This window comes from Balaenoptera borealis (genome assembly GCF_965194805.1).
Source record: "Balaenoptera borealis genome assembly, chromosome: 7".
NCBI lineage: Eukaryota > Metazoa > Chordata > Mammalia > Artiodactyla > Balaenopteridae > Balaenoptera > Balaenoptera borealis.
Window position 1 is genome coordinate 24,951,836 of NC_138864.1, and position 25,822 is coordinate 24,977,657.

Sequence of the window (25,822 nt, forward strand, 5' to 3'; positions counted from 1 at the left end):
CAGATCCCTCCCAGTCCTACCAATTTTATATTTTCCCATTATTTAATTTCCAACTTCCTTTTTTAATAATTCCCCCGCCCTTCCCCCCCCCCTTATTTAATTTTTACCCCTCTAGCATAGTCTTTCTTCTGAAATGGTTTCAGAAAAATATATATATATGTGTATATATATATATAAAAGAAAATGGTTTTAGAGTTTAAGGAGATATCCATTTGTATATTGAACTCTTTGAAGAAAAACACAAATTATAAATTTATTGAGTAAGTATAATTCTAGATTTTTTCTGTAGCTGAATTTAAGTGTATATGAGATCTCCTCATTCTTTTCAATATTGCAGTATTTGTAAGTATTTCTGACTTTTCAATGAGATAAATAGAATTTTTTTCAAGATCCCGGTAAGACCGGGTTAGTAAATCCTTTTGCATCTACTTAGTGAATTAGAGATCTGATAATGAAGTGTTTTTAAAAATTGAAAAAATAATGACCTATAAACTTTGAGTAAATTTAAATTTCATTATTCATGTATTAAAACTAATATATTTTAACAAAATTATTTCATATTGCTATAAATAAAATAATGCTTCATTAGGAATCTATTTTACTGTAGATAAAACTTATGTAAGTTTTTTTTTTTTTTTTTTTCTTTTTTCCTCTCTCTCTATAAAGGTAAACAGCCATATACCAGGAATAGGATACCAGATTTTTGGAAACGCAATCTCTCTAATCCTGGGTTTAACTCCATTTGTTTTCCGACTCTCCCAAGCTACAGACTTAGATCAACTCACAGCACATTCTGCTTCAGAACTTTATGTGATTGCATTTGGTTCTAATGAAGATGTCATAGTTCTTTCTATGGTTATAATAAGTTTTGTGGTTCGTGTGTCTCTTGTGTGGATTTTCTTTTTTTTGCTCTGTGTAGCAGAAAGAACTTATAAACAGGTGGGTATAATATAGACTTCTGAATAGAGAATATTTCATCCTTTTCATAATATTCAAGGTATTCCTGAAGTATTTTAGAATTTCATTAAATCATTTTGAGCTGCTAATTATTTTCCTATTTTGTTTTTGTAATACGTAGCCAAATAAAATCTTAATAATCGTTATTTTGTTGATTTTTGTTTTTATATGGTAATCTACTTGAAAATTAATTTTTATTTTAATCTTTTTTAGCGATTACTTTTTGCAAAACTCTTTGGACATTTAACATCGGCAAGGAGGGCTCGAAAATCTGAGGTTCCCCATTTCCGATTGAAGAAAGTACAGAATATAAAAATGTGGCTCTCTCTCCGGTCCTATCTTAAGGTAGAATGGTAGTGATAAAAGTACTCTTAACGTGCTGGCTCCCTCTCATAGTTCCAGTTTCTTTGTCATTATGTATGTATGTCTAGATTTATAGTCAGATTTGTACTCATATGGTGCTATATGGCCATACTTAGTGTTCATTTTGATCCATATACAGAAATTCAAAATAAATGTTAAACTGGTTCTTTACAGTAAAACATCTGAAGTCTGAAAGGCTTAAATGCATTTTAGGTAGATGGTTCAAGATCAGATTGTCCTAAATTTATCTTTGTTCATAAATCTTACCAACTTCTACTCATTCAAAAGCTAGATTAAAGATTTTGTTTCTACCTAGAATGATTATCACAAGCCAGCAGAGGGAGCCCACTGCTTAAAAAAAGAATAAAAAAAAAAAATCTGTCAGTGAGTCGCTGAAGTGGCCTATTACTATTTGGAAATTTTAGCTTGCAATTCTAAGCCATCCTTTTCATGCCATTCTTTTTCCTTAATCTTTTTAAATAACTTTCCTAATTATGGAATTAAGATATAAAAACTCAGGAGGGAAATGGGAAACATCTGAATTAGTTTTAGGAAAACGCTTCTGAGGATTATTTGTTGCATTAGCAGTGAATTTCATTATGTATGGAGTAATCACGTCTTAATAAAATTGACCTAAAGGCCAACTATCCTCTGACATACTTAGGTCTTTAATGCTTTTTATTTTGAACTAACAAGGAAAGAAGTAGAAAAAATTTGTACTGTCTACACTTCTATTTTAAAAATTCATTATTCTGTTTATTTATTTAACTTGTTAAATTCAGCTAAGTTAGTCTCCACTGGGAGATGCTACAGATTGGTGTAGATTATTTTTTCCTCACTGTGACACTTCTGGAAGGATAGATATGATCTTTGTTCCCTGTCTCAGTGAGAAGCCACCTAAAATTTCCCCTCATTATCAACCCTAAGTAGGTATTGCATTCTTTTATGCATTGATTATTTTATTCAATAAACATTTATTTAATGTTAACCATGTTCCATTCACTGTTGACGAGATGAAAATCCCTACCCTTAGGAGCTTACACTTCAGTGAGGGAAATACGTAACTCCAGACCTAGGAATTATCCTCAGTACTGACGTCCTCTCTTGGATTTCCAACATTCAGTTTATCACCATTTCCCACCCTTTCTGCTTCCAAAATGTATCTTGAATCCATTTACTTCTCTTTTTTTTTTTTCCCATTTCCACCACCCTTATTGCAGCCACCCATCATCTTCTGCATTGGACTACTGCAGCTGCCTTTTAACTGGCCTCACAGCATTCCTATTTTCTCCTTCTAATATTTTCTTCAGTTTGCTACCAGAGATGTCTTAAAAATGTATATTTGAACATATTCTTAAATCTTTCTGAAGGTTCTCCATTGATCTTAGGATGAAGAACAAGATCTTAGCAGGGCTTATAACGCCCTTGATGACCTAGCTCCTGCGGATAGCCTGTCCCTCTTGTCTCGTTTTGAAACACTTTCTTCCCTGCATTCCAGCCATACTACACTGCCTCAATTCTTTGAATGCACTATGATCTTTTCTGTTTTATACTCTTGCACATGCTCTCCCTTCTAACAACAACACTGCCATGTGCCATCATGCTCCTGCACCTTAGTTTGGTGTAAATATCACTTCCTTGGAGAGCTCTTCCCAGGCCTACATAATCTTTTTGGGAGTTAAGAGTATGGGTCTGGGAAGATCTCCCTAAGGAAGTGATAATTACACCAAACTCCCTACCAGTTTTCTCAAAGCATTCTATACCTTTCCTTCGTAGCACTCCTCACAACTTATATATACATCTGTGACTATGAGCTTGATGTCTGACTCCCAACAAGTTCCTGTGATGATAGAGTCCATGTCTGTTTTGTCCTCTGCTGTGTTCCCAGCTCCTAGCACTGTGCCTCATTCTGAGCAGATGCTCAAAAACACATGTTGAATAAATGATTCGTGTTTGACAAAATGGAATGTTTGGAAGTTAACCTAAGAATTCTAGGCTGTATATTCACCATTTTCACTGTGTTGCAAACCCTCAGGAAATAGTAACACTTTATAATTAAAATTCATCTCACAAATTAGGTATATTTTCAGTGCTGTAAGCTATGATCAACGTGCAGTGATGGATCAATACCTAAATTGAAAGCATGGAATTAGCTGCTAATTAGTAAATATATTTAAAAGTGTTTTCCCTTTTTTCCCCAGCGTCGAGGTCCTCAGCGATCAGTTGATGTCATAGTTTCATCTGCTTTCTTGTTAACTATCTCAGTGGTATTTATCTGTTGTGCCCAGGTGAGTTAACTTGTTCTGTAGAAATTAGATAATCAGATCTATAAATATTCAGCTTTCTAATAATAAACAAAGTAATAAGTAATTTGACATTGACTTTTTACAGGTTTTTTTCTGTAGAATAAATAAATGCATGTTACTCATCTATGTCATGAACAGCGGTTAGCTTATTTGCAGGTGTCTATTGATTGAACATATAATAATTAGTTTTTGTCTATAATTCACCTGGTTATCTTTATTTCCCAAAACGAACTTATGAGTTAGAGTTAAGAAAATTTTCAGACAATTTTCCATGAATCTCTGCTTTCTTCACATTTAATATTAATTCTGTTATTTTGTATCTGAATTGTCACTGTGAGTTGACTGCCTCATGCTCTGAAAAAGAATTCTCATTGACCAAGATTAGTCAGGAAGCACAAAAATATCTCAGGATATATTCTATGCTATGAAATTTAAACTTCCATTTCAAGTAATAAGACATACTAGATTACCTGAAAATTCTTCTGCTTTAGAACATCATACAATTCTGGGAAAAAACACAGCCTTTTAATATACATAAGTGAGCTTTTTTATATACATATTACATATATGTCTGAGTTTATAAGACAGTAAGGGGCCAAAAATGAAGCTAAAACTGAAAAACAGCAATTAATTATATGTGTTAATGTTATGGTGAGGTACATTGCCAGTGTTAGTATCTGAGAGACTTGAGATTTTATGCCCATATGAGGACAAGAAGATGAGGCCTTGACCTGCCATACCTCCTTATACATACACTATAAGGCCAGAATCCTCAAAGGGCTATAGTCTGAGTGAAAAGGTGGAATAAGAAAAACAGTGTGCCCAACAGCACAGAAAGACAATAAGGAAGCTTGTCTGATTCTGCCTGGATTTTGGCAAGGAGGCAGGGAAAGTCTTTCCTAAGAATATATAACTGTAGGTCTGCCTTTCACACAGGTTCAGGGTTCAAATGTACATTACAGATCTTGTCCTGTAACACCTGTGTCAAGAAGTTAATATAAAAAGTAATCCTAGACTCCTGGGTACCTGGAAGAAGCAAAACCAAGACTGTTCTTGGAGATGTGACATCAACCCTAGGCCTCACAGGATTTCCACAGATAAAGCCCCTTCAGGTTTCAGAACACATGAAAAAACAATCCAACGTGAGTGAGTCAACAGATTAACACACAGCAGGAGTACATCTCCAGCTACTTCAGATCTGGTCAGATAAACTATAAGGTTGTTTAAAATGATTGACGATGTAGATAACACTAAGAAAAAACAGATTTGAAAAAGAACCAAGCATTGCTTCATAGAGGTAAAAAAATACAGTCACTGACATTATTATTAAAACACAACAAAGAGAATAAATAGCAGATTTAAGACAGCTAAAGATAATTAGTGAACTGGGAGATGGAAGAAATTACCCAGAATATAGGACAGAGATGAAGAGATGGAAATATGAAAAGGAGATTGAGACAGTTGGGAGATCCAACATATATATAATAGGAATTTCGGATGGAAAGAAGAGGGAGAGCAATATTCGGAGAGGTAATGGCTAAGGGTTTTTCTGAATTGGTGGAAGACATTAATTTTCAGGTTTAGGAGGCACAACAAGAACAAGAAGCCACAATAAAAATAAATCGACACTTAGACCCGTTATAGAGAAGCTGCAGAACACCAAAACAGAGAGAAAAATCTAAAAGCAACCAAAAGGAAAAAAACTGATTTCTATACTCACAATTGCTTATTGCATTTCAGTCTTTTCTTCAAGGTTTAATTTCCATGTTCCTGAAGTACATGCTGTAGTAGTTCTGTCTCTAATGAACATAAAATCTATCGATTGCTATCAACAAAAGACACATGAAACGTAATAACATTGAAAAGTTTTGAATGTAAAAAGATAGAAAAATATATTGCAGATAAATACTAGCCAAGAGAAAGCTGGTGAACTTACATTAATATCAGATGAAGGAGACTGTAATCTAAGAAGCGTTATTGGGAATAAAGAGAAACCTGACAAAAATTTAGAGAATTATTCATCAGGAAGATCTAATAATTCCAAATTTGTATGCATGTGATCACATAACTTCAAACATACCTATATACAGTCAAAATCAATAGCACTGTAGTGAGAAATTGACAGAATACCACATTGGGAAGATTTAATGCATTTCTTTCATAATTGATAGATTAAGCAGACAAAAATACAATGGAGACACGTATCTAAACAAGATGGTTAAAAATTTTGTTCTGTAATTGGACAATACATATTCTTTTCAGGCACAGAATAGTTTGTAAAACTTTTTCATGTACTAGGCGACAAAGTGATTCTCAGCTGATACCATACAGACCACTAGCTGTATGCAGTTAAAAGTAGAAAACAACGACAGCAACAAGAAAACCATACGTTTGAAAATTTCAAAACATACTTACAAATAACACATTTTTAAAAAGAAAAATCACAGTATTAAACTGAAACAGTTGAGAATTTTTTTTTAAGAATACTAGTATAAATTACTTTTGTCATTGAAGTTAAAAGCTTAAGTGGACTATTTTGTAGAAATGCATAATTTATTAATTAAAACTGACTCAAAAAGTAACTGAAAAGCTGAGAAAACCTATAACCATAAAGCAGTATTGATTCAGTAGTTTGAAAATCTGCTAGCAACAAAAATCATCTAGACCCATGTGGTTTTTACAGATGAATTTTGCCAAATGTTCGAATAAACAAGTAATCCTAATCCTACACAGAAGATCTAGAGAGTAGAAAAAGAAGGAATATTCCCCCAACTCATTTATGTACTTAGTATAACCTTGTTACCAATACCAGACAGATAGTATGAAAATAGGAAACAGTGACCTAACTTAGATGCAAAGATACTAGAAACATGAAGCCAGCAATTTAATAACAATAAATATGCCATGACCAAGACAGTCTATCCCTGGGATGCAAAGATTTTCACCTTTAGAAAAGCCATTTATCTAGTTTGGACTCCTTTAATTGATTAAAGAAGGAGAAATCATCTACATATATACCGAAAACAAATTGGTAAATTTCAGTGGGGATTCATACAATGACTGGAAAGTACTGTTCTTAGTTTGATAAAAGTATATCTTTCAAAAACTGGAGCAAACATTATACATATGATATTTATTATCTTCAAGATATTTACTTTAAAATCAGGAGTGAGACGGGTACCCTCTCTATAACTTCTAGACAGCATTTTAATGGAGGGTACTAACCAATGAAGATAGGAAAAAGAAAGAAATTGTATAAAGATTGGAAAAGAAAGCATTGTAGACTGTATGATTTTGTAGAATATTCAAGTAACTTTATGGACAAATTATTAAAAATATACATTTTTTAGAAGTTCAAGATCAACAAAAATGGATATAACATCAACATAAAAGAATCAATTTTGTTCCTATAAGCCAGAGATCAGCAAACTTCCTCTGTAAAGGGCCAGACAGTAAATATTTTAGACTTTTGCCTGATACCTGCAGTCTCTCATATATTCTTCTTCTGTCGTGCCCTTCCCTAAAAATTGTAAGTACTACAAAAGGCACCATAAACAACAAAAGAGAGTCTGGGAAGAGATATTGGCAAAATACATGATTTAAATAGCTTTGTTATTCAGAATATATAACGTCTACAAATCAATAAAAAAAAATACCAGACAACGTAATAGAAAAAAATCAGATACAGAATATAGAAAGATAACTTACAGAAGAGGAAGCCCAATAACTAATAAGCACATGAAACATATTCATTCTCCCTAAGTAATCAGGAAAAGTAAAATTAAAACAGTAAGAGAACAATTTATACTCATCAGATTTGCAGATGTTAAGAAGTTGAATAATACCAAGTTGAATAATACCAAGTGTAGACAAATATGAGGGCAAAGGGAAGACTGATACATTGCTGAGAGTATAAATTGGCATAGCTGTTTTCAGAGACAAGTTTGTAATATCTACTAAAGTTGAATGTGTGAATATCCAAGGACTCAGCAGTTTTACTCCTAGATATTAACTCCTCGAGAAAGTCTTATATATGTGCACAAGGAGACGAGATGCATGAGAGAATATTTATTGCAACATTGTTTGTAATAAGGAACTTGGCAACACAATAAATGTTAATTGGTAGAGTAGGCCAATCCACTGTGGTTGATTCTTTTACTGTAATACCTTTGTAGGAGTTAGAGTGAATGAATTTGAGCTAAATGTATCATGGATAAGTGGATAATCTTTGAAAACAAAATATAAATTCTAAAATATATATAAAATAACATAGTTTAAGGATAAATATGTAGCTAAACTATAAAAACTGCGTGGAAAAGGTAAATGCAAAATTCATTACCCTTACAGAAGGGTGGGGAAGAAGGGGAATGATGAAAGGAAAAGTTTAAAGGGGCTTCAACTGAATCTTTAATCTTCTATTTTTCAAAAATCTGAAAGAATATTGCAAAATATTAAGATTTGACAAAAGTAACTAGATGGGTTTTGATTACATTATACCTTTTACGTGCTTGAAATATTTCCTAATAAATGTGGAATGTTTTAAAAATGTAATTCTATATCCATGATCTATCTGTATGAAGTAAAATGTTATTTTTTTTTAAAAGAAATTGTTTGAATCATATTGTTTCTTCGTATTGCCTTTTTCATACACTTTTAGTTGCTTCATGTACATGAGATCTTCCTTGATTGTCACTACAATTGGGAACTGGTAATCTGGTGCATCTCGTTAACACTTTTTCTCCTAAGATTTGTTACCCTTGGATCAGAAACAAGTAAAAAATATAGCAATACCTCAATATTACTTACTGAACAGGTGAGAATGCATGTTTATTATGTTATAAATTAATGTCTATAGTCTACATATTAAACTAAAATGTTTACATTTACTTCAATTTTTAAAAAATTTATTTATTTATTTATTTTTGTCTGTGTTGGGTTTTTGTTGCCGCGCGCGGGGTTTTTCTAGTTGCAGTGAGTGGGGGCTATTCTTTGTTGTGGTGTGCAGGCTTCTCATTGCGGTGGCTTCTCTTGTTGCGGAACACAGGCTCTAGGCACGTGGAGCTTCAGTAGTTGTGGCACGTGGGCTCAGTGGTTGTGGCTCGCGGGCTCTAGAGCGCAGGCTCAGTAGTTGTGGTGCACGGGCTTAGTTGCGCCGCGGCATGTAGGATCTTCCCGGACCAGGGATCGAACCCATGTCCCCAGCATTAGCAGGCGGATTCTTATCCACTGCACCACCAGGGAAGTCCCATACTTACTTTAAAATTTTCAGGAACCTATGTTATTAGATTAAGACCATTTGTGTTATAGAGCAAAACTTGAAATTTGATAGGGCACAAGCCTTTCTTCAGTGTTTCTGCCTTGATGCAGACTTCAAGTCTAATCTACTGTTTTTATGTCGCATATTCATTTGATAAGAAGGAAGTAGCATTTGTAGAAATGATGGATTTTAAACCATTAGTGGGGTATGTTTGCTTTGCAGTGTAGCAGAGCCATATTTGAATAAGCATAAACTTTCATTCAATAGAAAGTATAAAGGATAGTAATTTTGATGCTTAACATTATTTTGAATGAATTTGTTTAAACGTTTTCCTTATCATTTCATAGGAATTATTTAAACAAACTTATTTCTAGTGAACTTATTGAGTAATTTTGTCAGGGATAGTTTGATTTTTAAAAATTGGTAACCATGTCAGACCAAGTCAATTAGAGGGAAAGGGGAAAGTAGCAAACAAACCAATTGATTTACTTACTCCAGTTATTATTTATTCTCAGGGTTGATTTGACTCTGTGACTAAGGTGTTTTGCATTTTAAATAATGACATCCAGTTTTCCTTCTTTCAGCTTTTAGTTACATTTGAAAAGTTTAAATAACAGTTATTATTTTCTTATTATAAAATAATATGTTCACTGTAGGAAATTTGGAATATACGGTTAAGTATGAAGAAGAATATTAATATCACCTATGATCTCAATAATAGCCAGAGAACTACTACTACTATTTTAGCAGATATCTCTAAATTCCTTTTAAAAACAAAGTATTTGTTGTAATTTTAAGTATATTTAATTATTTATTCTTTTTCAATAAAAGATAAACCTCTACTTGAAAATGGAGAAGAAACCTAACAAAAAGGAGGAACTGACACTAGTGAATAATGTTTTAAAACTGGCTACTAAACTGCTAAAGGTAAAAACGAAATTGAAAATGGACATGATGTAGAAAATGCTGCTCTAACATTATATCTTAGTTTTTTGTTTGTAGATCCTACTTGGTGTTTGGTTTTCATGATTATCGAAACTGTTTTCCAAATTATTTTTGAGCACATTCATGCAATATACATTTTATTTCTCATTGAAAAACTAATCAAAGTAATCCAAATCAGTGCATTTTGAAATTTTATTCACTTTTGAAATTTTAAGACTTTTAATAATGTTTAGAATATTGTAGAGGTTGGCATCTTTGGAAATTTTTGCATCCTAGAACTTAAAATGGATTTTAAAAAAGAAGATTTGATGTTATTTTGCAAATTTTTTTCATTTTGTATTTCTCAGAGCAGTCTTCTGCTTGCTCTGCCTGAGTTGGTTTAAAAAGTAGTTATACATAATCATTATAATAAATAGGTATCACCAATAAATATTTAAATTTTCAAAGCATTTTGGTAACAATCAAAAAGAATATAATTTCAGTATATCTGATCTCATAATAATAACTCTTCGGAGGTAATTTAATAAAGTATCTTTATCACTGCAATGTTAGTAATGCTTTTTCTTCTTAAAAGGAAAATATTTTTTTAAAATCTCAGTTTCTGTAACAAATTGAATGTAATTCTTAAAGTTGTTTTTAAGTGTTCATAGAATGGTATGAAATTAGTTGTGTCTCAGTGCTATGGTTAATTCTTCAGTCAGTTCTTCAGTCTTAAAATGCATTAAGTGGGTATAGATTGCGCATCACAGTATAAGGCATTGAAAGAGTTCAGAAGAGGTGGGTGGGTTTTTTGATAAGTAAATATTGAGTATCTTGATAGTGTAGGCACTATGCTAGACGGGAGGAGGCTATAAAGATGACACTTGTGAGTAGCTTCAGTTGCAAAGTAGAAAGAAATATAAGAATAACTAAAATACAAAGCACAACAGTCTTCTAGTCAGAACCTGGGACTTAATATATAGGTTGCGTCTTCTCTCTCACTTTTCACAGCCAAGAAATTCTCGGGCCCATTGATTCAGCCTCTCAAAATCTTCCAATTCGTCCCCTCTTCCCTCTCAGTACTGCTCTAAGTCAGACCCTCATCGTATCTCACTTGAGCTTTCGGTACACTGAGCTCTTAGTGTGTTCCTCCTTCTGGTCTCGCTGCTCTCTAATCCGTATTTCTCACACACACATCTGATATGCTACTCCCCCAATTAAATTCCTTTAGTGCCAGTCTTTAGGCACAGTTTGCCCAAAGAATGACCCTTACCTAAGTAGTATGTAAGGTACGTCTTCCCTTGCACAACCTGTAGTAATTCAAAGGTGCCATGTTCTCGTGTGTCTTAGGGAATACCCGCTTTCCCCCCATGCACTAAGTTTCAGGAGCACCTTCCTCTATGGCCCTCTGCCTTTTATGCATATCTCTTTTGTGGACTCTTGTAGTTGAATTATTTATTTGCATGTCTATTAGACTGCAAAGTCCTTCAGCATGGGGACTGAATCTTAACTTCCCAGAGTCTAGCACAGTGCCTGGCACATATAGAACGTTAAATGTTTGAATCAGTCACTTAATTAATGAATCCATGTATTTGAAAATTGTTTCAAGGGGGAGTTTTTACTATATGTATTAATATTGGCTGAAAATTTGGCTAACTAAATTTCTAAATCTTCTGCAAAAAGACATTGTTCTCTTTCAGTTTCTATTCTTATAATAAAAAATATTCTTTAACCTTGTACCTACTAGACTGATACTTTAGTAGTCATTCATTTGGGACAGAAATTGGAGTTACAAATTTAGGTTACAGAGTTCTTTTAAATGAAAGTCATTTTCTCCTAAGAAAACCTAAAAGTATATTTACTTATTTCAAGTTCAACCAAGTTTATTCTTTCTAAAACTATCATAATTTGTAACTTTTTTTTGAAACAGTGTTTCTAAAAATTCTCTTTGCATATTGTTCTGAATTAATTTAACTGATAATTCTTAATGAATCTGGGCTCGTGGTTTTTTCCTCTTTTGCTAGGAATTGGACAGTCCCTTTAGATTATATGGGCTTACAATGAATCCACTGCTTTATAACATCACCCAGGTTGTCATCCTGTCAGCTGTTTCTGGTGTTATCAGTGACTTACTTGGATTTAATTTAAAGGTAAGAGCCTGCAGGTATTTTTAAATTTCTTAATGCCTTATTACATTTTTGTGACATTTATTTTACCCCAGCACTCTTGAGATCTCACATGTACAGTAAGGGAGTCATTTTGATTATATTGTATAATATTAAGTATTAATTAAATAATTTCACATTTAATTTCAAAGAATGATAAATATTCTTGGTTTATAATACGGATGGAACTCCTAATTTGGAACAGTATTCATTACAAATGCGACTCTTGTATAGGATAAGTGGAAGTATTTATTTTTACTCATCTATAATCTGAATCTAATTTAGGTGATAAAAAAGAAAAAAAAGAGCTCTATTTCTGGTTTTGGCCATAAGTTATATTATTTATCTGTATAGCAATGCATACATCCTCCAACATGTGCAAAGCTGCTAGTGAGTAAGGTGTAGTATATTCATATTAACAAGTAGTATATGTATATTGCCACTTCCTAGTAAAAAAAAGCAAGAGAAATCTGATTTTCACGTTTTTATTTGTTTAAGGTGAATTCTTCTTGAAAATAAAAGGATAAAAGAATTTAAAATAGTAGAACCTACACTTGTTTATGAATGAAATTTAGATAAAAACAGTATTATGCGATATAATTTAATAAGTTGCAATATCAAAACTGGCTCTGATGGTCACTATTTCTATTATTTTTTCACTAGCTTTGGAAGATTAAATCATGACAATTCAGAGAAAAGAAGATGTAGCCTCTTTTCCAGAATAAGAGTACCAACTAAGCTGCCTGAAAGCAGTCACTGACTCTTTGCTTCAGGAGTCTCAGCTGGGAAATTGAAGTGTTTACATCAGACTGTCCTGTGCAATTCTTATATTTATTTCACTTGTTCACTGTTTTTTACATTTATTTTAGTCTTTATATTTTATTTTTAGCTTTGATGTACTTACTTGTTGAAAGGGTGATAAAACTGATATCCAGATACTTGAGATCCTGGTAATTGCTCATAAATAATGACAAAATAACAAATCGTGAGAAGAGAAGCCATTGCTAAGCACTGTTTCTCCGTCAATGCCGTGACTTGCCTTACTTGAGGAAAACTTCTTTAACTTTTTAACCTAGCATTGGACTCAGCTAAACACATAAAGCATTTTCTTCAGTAAATCAAGATCCAGTCAGGGTTTCTTTTGAATTATTTTGGAACAATGCCAGGATCTAAACTGATTAAGCTGCAGTTTAAGCACCCTTCAGTATTAATATATATGGTATTACACAACAGGTCAACAAGTGCTCTTTGATGATAAAACTCTTAATAGAGCAATAATTGTAAATGGTTACCATACTGTAAGATATTTTGATAAAAATTAACTAGTAATAATTGTATTTATTTGAAACACTGGGCTGTTTGCACAGCTCCAACTGTGCATGCTCAAAATGTGCACTTTTTAAAATTGTTACTTTTAATGCGTATCTTTATATGGGGTATGTTATAGTGTACTAGGGCATGATATGGTATCCTTTTGAGTGAGGTATATGCTCATCTCACAAGTGAAGTGCCTATTGATATTACTAAAGTACATTATGTTTACTCAAGTAAAATAATTTTCTCCCTATGGTACACTATAGTATATGCTATTCATACCACACTCAAATGAACAACTTAAGAATAAGGTTAAGAACCAGTTAAATATTCTTCTGATTGTTAGTTGTAAAACTGTATCTGAATTTTCAGGAAAAATAGCTATAGCTTGCAAATTCTACCTTCTAAACTTAGTCTGGTACATCTGCCCCCTCAACCCCCAATTATATAAGGGCTATTTTAGATGCTTTTAACCTAGAAAGTTAACCCCCTCCCCCCTAAATGATTTGCCAAGTTTCCAAATGAGAACTTATCCTGTTGGCATGTTAGGTAAATAGGGCGAATATGATGGTATCTTACATTGGGCCTTGATTTTAAGTTGTTATGTTTGTACAATCAAGAAATTTTAGGAGTTATGTGAAACATGAAATGTTTTAGCAAACTTTTTTTTAAAACTAGGTATCTAGTTTCTAAAAGAATTTATTTGAGACAGTCTAGAATTTTCTTGGTGCAAGGTGTATCATGTTGAATATCCTCACATTTTTTACCATGTTTTCGGGAATTTAAAATAATTAATTGTAAATTATTTATTTGATTGGTGCAGTTCTAATCCCCAAATCATAATTTTAAGATCAGGAATGTGTAGAGAACAGAGCCATATGGTAATATCACTTTGCTCTCACCATTCCTTTTGATCAGCCTCAATTCAGCCATTGTGTAGTATATTTTCTTTATGTAGAAAACAACAAAAGTATTTTGTTTTATTTGCCTGTGTTCTAATATGTTTAATAATGACCAAAGTGCATTCTGAGTTTTTTCAAGGAATGTATTACTGGAGCTTTAAGAACATACTTATTTTCTCCTGTGAAAAATTAGGCTTTCTCTGATATGTTTCTTCTTCCTCTATTGTCTAATGTTGAGGTTGTTTCTAGGAATTATATTTTATAAACTTTTTCAGAATAAGGTACATACCTATACAGAACTTAACATTTTGCACAGAATATATCGAATATATTTTGAGAAAAAAAAGTACAGCATGAGTTCTGTTAGGAATAAAAATGAAACTATTGTATCTCACAGAAAAACTTATTTCAGAATGGAAATATTTTTGAGAAAAGTAGCTGAGTAAACTGATTTAGGAAGATGCTTGGTTTTGATTGAAGTTCATTTAACTTAGAGTTGGGAGTTGATTTATTGAGTACAGTGTACCTCTCAACAACATATTAATATGTTGAATTATGTCATTAATGTGGGCAGCAGTAGAATACTGAAAGGAAAAAGTTGTCATTTTAAGTAATTTCAGAACATTAATGGAACTGTTTTCAAAGCAGAAAAATTGACATTGCTGCCTTTAAGAATACAATGAATTTAAGAAATTGAAAGAAATTGTAACATATCACATAATATAGAAAAGGCAGTTCGAAGATAGAATTGTGGCAGATGTTGTGTGTTAACTGTTGTTTCTTTGCCACACATGTCGTATTTGAAAGTTTGAACAGCAAGTTTAAAATAAAACATTCTATGACTGACAGTATTAAACTAGAAGTGTTTTCTTTTTTTCTAATTTTCAAGTCATGCACATTTCTATGGTAATTTTATATTTACTGTGGCATAAACTTTAGGTATAACTGTTAGATTTGAGAGGAGTGGGAATACTTTTTTAAAAACTTTCCAACATTTCAGTTTTTGTTGATTCTCAGAACATGAAAGAAGAATATGTGCGCAGGCTTTTCATCACCCAAATGCTATGACATCATTAATGTTTGTTTGCTTGTTTGTTTGTATTTAAAAACAGAAAACTGGCTGTAGCCTGGGATATTAAAATTAATTGCCAGAAGGATAGTGGTGTTTTTAATCAAGTGATTTTGCACGTGAATTCAGCGCGAGAGATTATGGCCAATAATAACATGGGTAAGCATTCTAATATTCCTGTTATGTGATTGGTACAAGTGTTCATAGGACTTAAATTAATCAGGGACTGTTAATTCAAGTGCACTTTCCAACTTACTTTCAGCTTAGAATTGGCTCTCTTAATGAGTCTCCCTTACAAATAGAGCAATATGACTTGCATCTCTTCAATTTGCTGTATCACTTAGAGCACTAATTCTCAACCTTTTTTCTACCTAGCCTTTAAGAAAGATTCCACAAATGCTTATCAATAGCACTGGCTCCCCACAGTGCTTACTTTGTGAGGAGTAGGCTGTGGATCTAGGATGTGGTATAGGTATACTTTCAAAAAAGTATTCCCTAAGTGACTTTGAAAATTTGTTCCACCTATGATTCCTCACCACCTTGAGAATTACTGTCTTAAGATCAGGAATTTTAGAGAGTGTAAATTCCATGAGAATGTAACTACATTCACCACTGTTTTCCCAGCACATAAAATAGTGCCTAATCTCAGTCTATTTACTGAATGAATGAAAGAATGAATGACGACTTGAGTCAAATACAACCCAGACACCACCTAGTCCAAAGTCCTCATTTTACTAGATAAAAAAACTGAGGCCACAAAAGAGGTTAAAAAGCTTGCCTAAGGTTCCACGACTAGGACCCACACTCCTTTATTCCCTTTGAAGGTGTGTTCTGTAACAGCACCTCTGTACCTCTTGACGGATCAAAATAATTAAAACATAGAAAAATATTCTGGAGAGAACAAAGATATTTTTAAATCAGTCCATATTTGTAGTAAGGTCATATATAAACTACTAAGCTTTTGGCAATAGGAGAAAGTCAGAATTCATTTGACAGCTCCCTATTCAGCTGTCTGCAGTGTAACCTCTTGGAAAGAACACATGCTTAGGAGTCAAACTTGTTTTACATTTTTGGGCAAATTACTTAACCTCTGTGAACTTTGGTTTTCTCAGCTGTAACTTACTCACAGTTATACCTATTTTACAGGACTATTAGGAAGATTAATAAGATAACATATGTAAAGCACCTGGCACTGGAACTGACATGTATTGGGTGTGAAGAAAGATTGGTTCTCTTCCCCTTCCAAATAAGTAATGGCCTAGGACAATTAACAAAAATTTGCAAGCTAAAGCATTCATATTACATAAGATATTATAAGCATCCCTGCCAAATATGAGATATAACTAAGAATCATGCTTCATATAAATTATCATACATGAAGAATTCTTTTACAAGGAGTTGACGTTTAATTTCTTTTCTTCATAAGCAGGCATGCTAAAATGTGGAAGGGGAAGTGTTCTCATTCTTTTGTTTGCCTACATATTATATCCAATTATGAACGACTTTGCTGAATTCTCAGGTGCATATTCCATTCATATCTTTTCATTATTAGATCTCTGTCTCATGTATATGGTAGATTCCCTCACTGGTAACATCCTAGAGACTTTTTGTCTTTTACCTGGTCTCAACCCTTAACCTTAAGTTGTCTGCTCAACTTTGAGTTGCTGGAGAACATCTGACTTGACTTTCTGCAAATGGTGCTTATCAAGATATTACTGGAAATTCTGAGTCCTATATTTGGCAATGTTTTTTCTTTAATCAATCTTTTGTCTACTTGTGTGTCCCCTACAATGGTTCTTCCAAAGCTCCTTTATTATCCTCAAGCTCCTAATCCCTCTCATCCTATAACTATAGGCATTTTATTCCTCTAACTTTACCAAAGAGGTAAAAATCATCACGCATGAATTCTTTTTCTCCCTTCTTCAGTTATGTGAAAGAGATGTTGCTCTCTGAGCCCAGCTCTCCATCAGTGCTCAGGATTCTGTCCTTGCCCTCCTATATAGAATATCTCCTCAGTTTTCCCCCTGTCATCATCTTCAGTCTTTCCTTTTCCAATTTTATGTTATAAACCATTTATATTTCAATGAGAGGTGCTTGAATCTAGAGTATGAAATTTGATGGTTGTAGATTGGCTGGGACCACTGTATACTAGATGGCTCTGTGAGGGCTTGCTACACTCTCAGCCCTCGTCTGAACAAAGCAGGAAGTTGGTCAAGCTTGGTTGGATTATTTCACTTTTCTTTCTCAGCCACAGCTGAATGGGTCAGTAATTGGTGCCTGGCCCTAAAGCAGCCAGCCATTTTATAGGCCTTGAGGAATCCATGAAACCAGCTGGCACAAGAGCTTTGCCCTGTAGAGGCTTTGCATCCTTGACGGTGAGTTGCTGACCCAGTCAGAATCTCTGTTACTGCAAGTTTGAGTCAGGACAGAGTGTAAGCAGGAAGAGTTGCTAGAAAAGCAGAGGCCCAAAAGAAACCATGAATTAACAAAGCCCTAAAGCAGAGAGAAAGTAGTCATAGTGGAGAAGGGAGAAGAAACAAGCAGCAACTGCCCCAAACTGTCAAGAGGCAGAGAGACTGAGTGATAGCATGGCCAGCTGTGCTGTTGGATCATTAGAGCTGGTCTCAGACTGTGGTAGCTTCATCTTGTGTCCTGAATTGTGAGTTCAGATGTCCCCATTTATCCCTATGATAAACTCATCACCTGCAGTAACCAAAGGATGACTGTCAGCCTGGACAAGCCTCATACATTTGGCTGGCTGTTTAATCTTAAGCCATTTTTCTTCCCTAATTGGCTCTCTCCCTGTATCTTTCTACTCCTATCTAAGTATAGTACTTGGCTATCTATGCTATCTACCCTTCCAACATATTTATGCCTCCTGTGTCTACAAAATAGTTAACAATCTCAGGACTAAAAGTTTTGCTTGTTCCCTCCTTTTTATAATGTTATTCAATTCTGTGTTTTCAACAATGATCGAAATTAAAATTAGTGACTTGCTTTTCTTTTTTGTCTTTTAAAATTAAATCTGACTCTTGTGCTAAATGTAATCATTTACTTTCTGTAGTTGTTTAATAGTCTCCTTGACTGGTTTCTAAGAGTTTGGGGTTGTTTTTGTCAAATTCTCTTACAAGTTTTGATCAATTATTTATATATGGGAATTTCTGGTTTTCCTAACCTTGTACTAAGAGGTGTGCTTTAAAGCAAAATAGGCTTGTTGCCAAAGCCTATGACCAGTTTGCATCCCTTGGGATATATACCCAGTTTTGCAAATGCATTTACTTGATTTTGCCTGGAAATGCAGACTTTGAGCTGGCAGCTTTCCTGCCTTCTATTTATCCCCTTACTCTTGCTCTCAGCCAGAATTTACTGGGTCAGATTAGTGGTGCTGAAAGATTCTCATAATATGAATCTACTGTTTGGGGAAAGACCTTAGGGTAAGAGGTTAGTCTTGCAAATATGGGAAACAGACCAAGTACTTTTAAAATTGCAATTTTATTCAGTTTTTCTTTCATCCATTCTATGAATAGTATTTGAATATTATGTGCTAGGCACCGAGCTAGGTACTAGGGATATAGATATTAAAATATAGTCCCTCTTTTCATTAAACCTGGAGGCAAGGAGGTGATAGTCATGCAAAAAATTTTTAGCTTGTGGAGGGTATGTGCTGTAATGGAGTTGCCAGTGTAAGTGTCACATGCAAGCAGTTTAGTATAGCTGGAGAAGATGATGTTTGTTGACAAGGGATGAAGATGATGCTAGCAGGTGACTTTGTGAAACCAAGGAATTTGAATTTTATCCTCAGAGATTAGGACTGCCTAGTACAGTTCTGGCATGTCATAGTTGCTTGGTGAATACTAAACTAAGGTACCACATTCTTCACTTGGATACTTAGTGAACAGCTCCAGGCTGAGAATTAAGTTTTTTAACTTAAAATTTTAGTCCATGTTAAATCTATGCTAGAATTTTTATGTCATTAAAAAAACTGACACAGCACAAATTTGTATCTAAGAATATATAAAATTAAATTGACTTTGGTTTCTTTCTCCACGTTTGGATGATGTAGTTAATTTATAATTATTTGCAAAGTTAAATCTGTCTGTCTTTTTTTTTTTTTTTAATTACAGAGTAGCCCAAATCGTCTGCAGTATGATAAGGATCATGGGTTCTGGAATCAGGCAGAGCTGGGATTCTTTGCAGCATGTGTATGGCCTTGGGCAAGTTACTTAACCTCCCTAAGCCCCATCTGTAAAATGAGGTGGAGAGCTGCTGCTGGAGCCTAAAATGGTTCTTGTGAGTATAAAATTAGAAAACGTCTGTGTGATGGGCATGGACCTGGTCCACCACCCTCCTATGCAGCAAAACATCAATTTATTTGTCCTCAATCAAACTAAATCTGGCATTGAGCACCTACTCAGAATACTATCAAGAATTCAGTATGTTATATTTGGAGGAGCCTCGCCTCCCTAGATTGACACAAAACCCAGGGGATTCAGCTACTACCTGGAAAAGATGGAAGAGGCCTGGTCCTTATTCTCTGGTGGTAGCTATCCCTCCATTCTGATGCTTCTGCCTGGCCAGCGCTTCCTGTGTCTGTTGGGCATGGATGCTCCAGCCAACTCAGAGATGCTCCCCACAGAGGTCCTCCCCCCGCTGACCCCAGGCTCAGCTTCAGGATCCTCACCTCTGCTTCAAGGCCTCGGATATTAGTGCCCATCTCCTTCCACAGATGCCTCACAGCTGTACTCCATTGCACATCTGCAGCCTGTCTGGGGGATGTGCCCCTCTCCCAGCAACCCTCACCCTCTCATTTTCCACCAGATGCTCTCAATCCACCAGACTTCCAAGCCAAAGCCTGGCTGAGGAGTTGCCTTGTGGACCTTGAGAACTTCTGTTTTCAGCCCAGAAGCTCCAAAGGTAATGATACCCATGGAGGGGAGGGACTCAAGCTCAAAATAGAATTGTGTGGCTGTCTTCTTGGAATAGGGGAGGGAAAGACGTCACTCATTCTTTTGAGTCTCTTCCAGCAGCAAATATCCCAAATAATCCTGCCACTTAAGGGAAGTGCTTAGTTTGGTACCTGGTATGTAGTCATCTCACAACTGTTAAATATTAGCATTATTATTTTTATTAGCATCCCTTTTGGATAAGAGGCAAGGATTCAGAGTGATCTCAGTAAATTAAAGAAATTATCCAACTGGAAAATGAACTAGAGAAACTGAAGCTGTCTAAAGAAAGAAATCTAAATTGTTAAAGGGATGAAAAATCAGGCTTTGGGAGAAAGCACTTGGATTACTCAATATGGAAATGAAGGAAATGGAAGGCTCACATTTGTCTTTGAGCATGTGACAGCTTACAGGGAAGGCCCTAATCAGCTGTTCTTCATCAACACCAGAATTTAAAGCAGCAGATAGTAACTTGAATTGTATTGTGAGATTTTGGCTAGTCACACGCACAAAAAGTATGAAACAAAAAGCATCAAGCATCTTATTCAACACAGAATGTTAGTAGAAACTGTGGCTACCCCAACTCTAGAGACGCTTCAGGCAGCTGTGGGGTTCACCTGCTTGGAAACAGGGACTGGTTTAGTTGATGCATTGGGTCCTCCTCATATCCGTATAGAATGATACTGTGTAGAGTACATTGTCATTTAGTGGGTGATCCTGAAAATCATATTTTCTCATCTCCAGTGGAATATTTTTCATCTCAGTTGAATATGCAGGAGATGCGGCATAGAAGGAAGGCCCTGCTCTGAGTATCAGGAACCTAGGTTTGTATCTTTGCTTTTAGGCTGATTTCCTAGGTGACCTGTAGTAGCCATTTACTCTCTATCTGAATAAAGATGGGACAGAATTAAAATAACTTGATCTGTTCCCATTGAACTTTACCATTCTGAGACTTTTTTTCTTTACATTTTCTTTCTTTACTGCTAATGAGCAGTAGAATTAAGACTCCTTTTATTCTCAGAGAGTAGACTGTGGTTGTAATTTCCTAATATAAATACTTAATTTACAAGCATCTAGTTTCTAAATGGAAATTAAAAAGGTTTTCTTGTGGAGAAGTTTAGCTGCTCCACTATTCTAACAGAAGTCTGTTTTCATCTGTCGTTCTAATTTAAGGGAACCTGTTTTCCATGGGGCAGGTAATTTGGAACCCTTTTGTTTCTTACTGTGGCCCTTCTGTTTAGCAAATTAGTCTTTTCACTGCTCCCAAGTGACCTTTCGTTTGTTTTGGTGTTGTGGGATTAAGCAATCACACTTTTCAACAGAGCCTTGGTATTAAGACAAGATCCTCTTCAGTTTTAGGTTTTACTAATTTTTTGCAATCAGTTTGTCTTGATTCAGCCATTTTACTATCTGCCCAAGGAGTTAATCAGATCACATCTCATTAGTAGGCCTTATTTTAAAACTCTGGGAACAGAAATTTCTTCTTCCAGTGATCTTCCACCATACCTAAAATGTAGCTCATGGTGGCAACTCCTTTCTTATTTTCTATGGGCTTGTCTCATTCTAAATAGGTGAATCCCAAGATTGTGAGATGGGATCCTTGATTGATTTCCATTTCCTTTTTCCCTCCATGCTCCAGTCCCTACACGGTACTGAACTCTGAATGCCATGTTGCCAGAGAGCGACAGAACCTCTGTACTTGACTCTGTGCATTGTTTGGTTTGACCTTCTGTTTGCAACTTACTTTTTCTATCCTCTTTAAGCATCTTATTAAAAGGTTAGGTAGGCACATAATGTAAACCAGCTTAATTCTGCCGCCATAACAGAACGTAACATCTTTGTGTTTATTATAAGATTATAAGAGCTCTTCGAAACAAAGTCTGTCTTACAATTTTTATATGTTCCCAAACATGTAATATAGGTCTTTGAACATACATTCTCCCTGAGGGGTGAATAAAGAGGGAGCAGCAGAGGGAGACCGTAAGGTTTACTAAGAGTGTGATGTCTTCATGATGGGCTCAACCCTGGCTGCCTGTTAGAATGACCTGGGCACTTATAAAAAAACTGACATATTTGTCCCACCCCCAGAGATTCTGAGGAGAGGAGGATTTTTTAGCTCTGCCCCCTGTCACCAGTTACTCTTAGGGAGCCAGTATTGTCATTATTAAAACATTGGTCTACATTATCAAAAACATTTAGACAGTGATGAAGACATTGTTAGTGGGTACATGATTGCAGAGGCTAGAACAAATGTGTCTGCTATGTTGACAACTTAAAATTTTGTGCCCTAAATGATGTGCCACTGTTTTCTCTTTTTTTATTTATTAGTTTCTTGGCGCTTCTCGTACCCGGAGACCCTGTTGATCCTTGTTACATGCTGACAGCACGTGTAAGTAGTACTGCTCCTGCCTCAAGGACTTAAAGATTGACAATATGTTCAGACAGAACATGTCAGCTGAGTGGTGTCAGTGACGTTTAGCCCCTCTCTGCTCCCCTGAGTGCTCATCTGTGGTGCACAGATACAGCAAGTCTTTTAGGTACTTCAAGAGGATATTTTTTTTTTCCTTTTTATTTTTTTTTTAATTAATTAATTAATTTATTTATTTTTGGCTGTGTTGGGTCTTCGTTTCTGTACGAGGGCTTTCTCTAGTTGTGGCAAGCGGGGGCCACTCTTCATCGCGGTGCGCGGGCCTCTCACTATCGCCGCCTCTCTTGTTGCGGAGCACAGGCTCCAGACGCGCAGGCTCAGTAGTTGTGGCTCATGGGCCCAGTTGCTCCGCGGCATGTGGGATCTTCCCAGACCAGGGCTCGAACCCGTGTCCCCTGCATTAGCAGGCAGATTCTCAACCACTGCACCAGCAGCGAAGCCCCCAAGAGGATATTTAAAGAGGAAAGCATAGCAGTTTGTTGCAGAAGCTGAACTAATCCAAACTACCCACCAAATCTAGCCTTTAAATCAGCATGAGGATTGCCTTCCTCACTTTGTAACAGATTCTTTTTTTTTTTTTTTTTAATTTATATATGTATGTATTTATTTTTGGCTGTGTTGGGTCTTCGTTTCTGTGCGAGGGCTTTCTCTAGTTGTGGCAAGCGGGGGCCACTCTTCATCACGGTGCGTGGACCTCTCACTATTGCGGCCTCTCTTGTTGCAGAGCACAGGCTCCAGACGTGCAGGCTCAGTAGTTGTGGCTCATGGGCCCAGTTGCTCCGTGACATGTGGGATCCTCCCAGACCAGGGCTCGAACCCGTGTCCCCTGCATTAGCAGGCAGATTCTCAACCACTGCACCACCAGGGAAGCCCCCAAGAGGATATTTAAAGAGGAAAGCATAGTAGTTTGTTGCAGAAGTTGAACTAATCGAAACGACCCACCAAATCTAGCCTTTAAATCAGCATGAGGATTGCCTTTCTCACTTTGTAACAGATTCTTTTTTTTTTTTTTTAATTTATATATGTATGTATTTATCTTTGGCTGTGTTGGGTCTTCGTTTCTAAGCGGGGGCCACTCTTCATCGCGGTGCGCGGGCCCCTCACTATCGCTGCCTCTCTTGTTGCGGAGCACAAGCTCCAGACGCGCAGGCTCAGTAGTTGTGGCTCACGAGCCCAGTTGCTCCGCGGCATGTGGGATCTTCCCAGACCAGGGCTCGAACCCGTGTCCCCTACATTGGCAGGCAGATTCTTAACCATTGTGCCACCAGGAAAGTCCGGGGGCCACTCTTCATCGCGGTGCGCGGGCCTCTCACTATCGCGGCCTCTCTTGTTGCGGAGCACAGGCTCCAGACGCGCAGGCTCAGTAGTTGTGGCTCATGGGCCCAGTTGCTCTGCAGCATGTGGGATCTTCCCAGACCAGGGCTCGAACCCGTGTCCCCTGCATTGGCAGGCGGATTCTCAACCACTACGCCGCCAGGGAAGCCCAGTAACAGATTCTTTACGGTCAGCTAGGCCACAAGAGTTGCCTACAACTCAGCTGATAATTTAACTCTTTTAAAAAGTTGAATAATCTAAATCTGTAGTTGTCAAAGTGTGCTTCAGGGCCTTCTGGGGATTGCCAAGACTCTTTCAGGGGTGTGCAAGGTGATGGGTCTTTCATGGGTGAGAGATCCGTCAAAGCATAATATGGACCAATGTATTTTTTTTTTTTTTTTTAGCATTTCACTTCCTTCCTTCCTTCCTTCCTTCCTTCCTTCCTTCCTTCCTTCCTTCCTTCCTTTCTTTCTTTCTTTCTTTCTTTCTTTCTTTCTTTCTTTCTTTCTTTCTTTCTTTCTTTTTGGCTGTGTTGGGTCTTCGTTTCTGTGCAAGGGCTTTCTCTAGTTGAGGCCCATCGCGGTGCGTGGGCCTCTCACTATTGCGGCCTCTCTTGTTGCGGAGCACAGGCTCCAGACGCGCAGGCTCAGTAGTTGTGGCACACGGGCCTAGTTGCTCCGTGGCATTTGGGATCCTCCCAGACCAGGGCTCGAACCTGTGTCCCCTGCATTGGCAGGCAGATTCTCAACCACTGCGCCACCAGGGAAGCCCCAAGGATCAATGTATTTTAATGTAACAGTTTAAAATATATAAGGTATGGTTTCAGATTCCACCCAGTGATGTCACCTTTAAATAATCCATGTACACTTGAAAAGAATGTGTATTCTGCTGTTGTTTGGTGGAGTGTATGATAAATATCAATCAGGTCAAATTGGTTGATAGTGTTGTTCAAGTTTTCTGTGTACTTACGGATTCTCTGTCTACTTTTTCTATCAGTTATTGAGGAAGGGGTATTGAAATCTCCAAATATAATTGTTATTTAGCTGTTTCTCTTTTCATTAGTATCAGTTTTTGCTTCATTTATTTTGAAGTCCTCTTATTAGGTGCATACATGTTTAGCCTTGTTATGAACTTTTGATAAATTGATCCCTTTATATTATGAAATGACCCTCTTTATCCCTGTTAAGATACTCTGCTCTGAAATCTATTTGTCTAATATCAATGTAGCCACTTTGGCTTTCTTTTGGTTAGTATTAGCATGGCATATATTTTCCCATCCTTTTACTTTCAGCCAATTTGTGTCTTCATTTTTAAAGTGAGTTTTTTTGTAGCCAGGATATAGTTAGGTCTTACTTTGTTATCCAGTCTCCGAATCTCTGTCTTTTCATTAGGATGTTTAGACCATTTACATAAAATGTGATTATTGATATGGCTGGATTTAAGCCTACAATGTTGACATTTGTTTTCCATTTGTCCCAACAGTTCCTTGTTCCCTTTTATCTTTTTTCTGCCTGCTTTTGGGTTGTGCATTTTTCATGATCCTTTTTATCATTTTTGTTGGCTTATAGCTGTTTGTTTTGTTTCATTAGTTGTTTTAGGGTTTGTAATATACATCTTAAACTTACCACATTCTACTCTCAATTGATGTTATATCACTTGACATACAGAAGAACTCTGTAATAATATGCTTCCATTTCTTCCCTCTGAGAATTTGTGCTGTTGTGTCATACATTTTGTTTCCACATGTTATAAATTCCACAGTGCATTGTAGTTGTTTTTACTCTGAATAATTGGTTGTCTTTTAAAGGTATTTAAACAATAAAAAGAAACCTTTATATTTTTTGACATAATTACCAGTTCTGGTCTGCTTTATCTGTTTG

At 35.9% G+C, this 25,822-nt stretch overlaps 1 protein-coding gene and 1 long non-coding RNA gene across 10 annotated transcripts in view; both read left to right on the forward strand.

Annotated features, from left to right (window-relative positions):
* PHTF2 (putative homeodomain transcription factor 2) overlaps positions 1–15,034 on the forward strand; it is a 125,527-nt gene extending 110,493 nt beyond the window's left edge. For 7 of the 9 annotated variants that reach the window (XM_082399341.1, XM_082399346.1, XM_082399344.1 and 4 more), the window contains 7 exons: positions 667–939; positions 1,171–1,302; positions 3,522–3,608; positions 8,284–8,439; positions 9,715–9,810; positions 11,832–11,957; positions 12,636–15,034. In XM_082399341.1, the coding sequence (XP_082255467.1) occupies positions 667–939; positions 1,171–1,302; positions 3,522–3,608; positions 8,284–8,439; positions 9,715–9,810; positions 11,832–11,957; positions 12,636–12,656 (891 nt within the window). In that variant the 3' untranslated portion in view covers positions 12,657–15,034. The remainder of the gene's footprint in view (positions 1–666; positions 940–1,170; positions 1,303–3,521; positions 3,609–8,283; positions 8,440–9,714; positions 9,811–11,831; positions 11,958–12,635) is intronic. The other 2 variants (XM_082399342.1, XM_082399347.1) reach the window with 1 other exon arrangement.
* Positions 15,035–17,638: 2,604 nt separating this feature from the next.
* The window catches only part of LOC309632174, a 49,109-nt gene continuing 40,925 nt past the window's right edge, over positions 17,639–25,822 (forward strand). Inside the window, exons 1-4 of the long non-coding RNA XR_014246768.1 lie at positions 17,639–19,547; positions 20,076–20,171; positions 20,945–21,024; positions 22,529–22,589. This is a non-coding gene — a long non-coding RNA (uncharacterized lncRNA). The remainder of the gene's footprint in view (positions 19,548–20,075; positions 20,172–20,944; positions 21,025–22,528; positions 22,590–25,822) is intronic.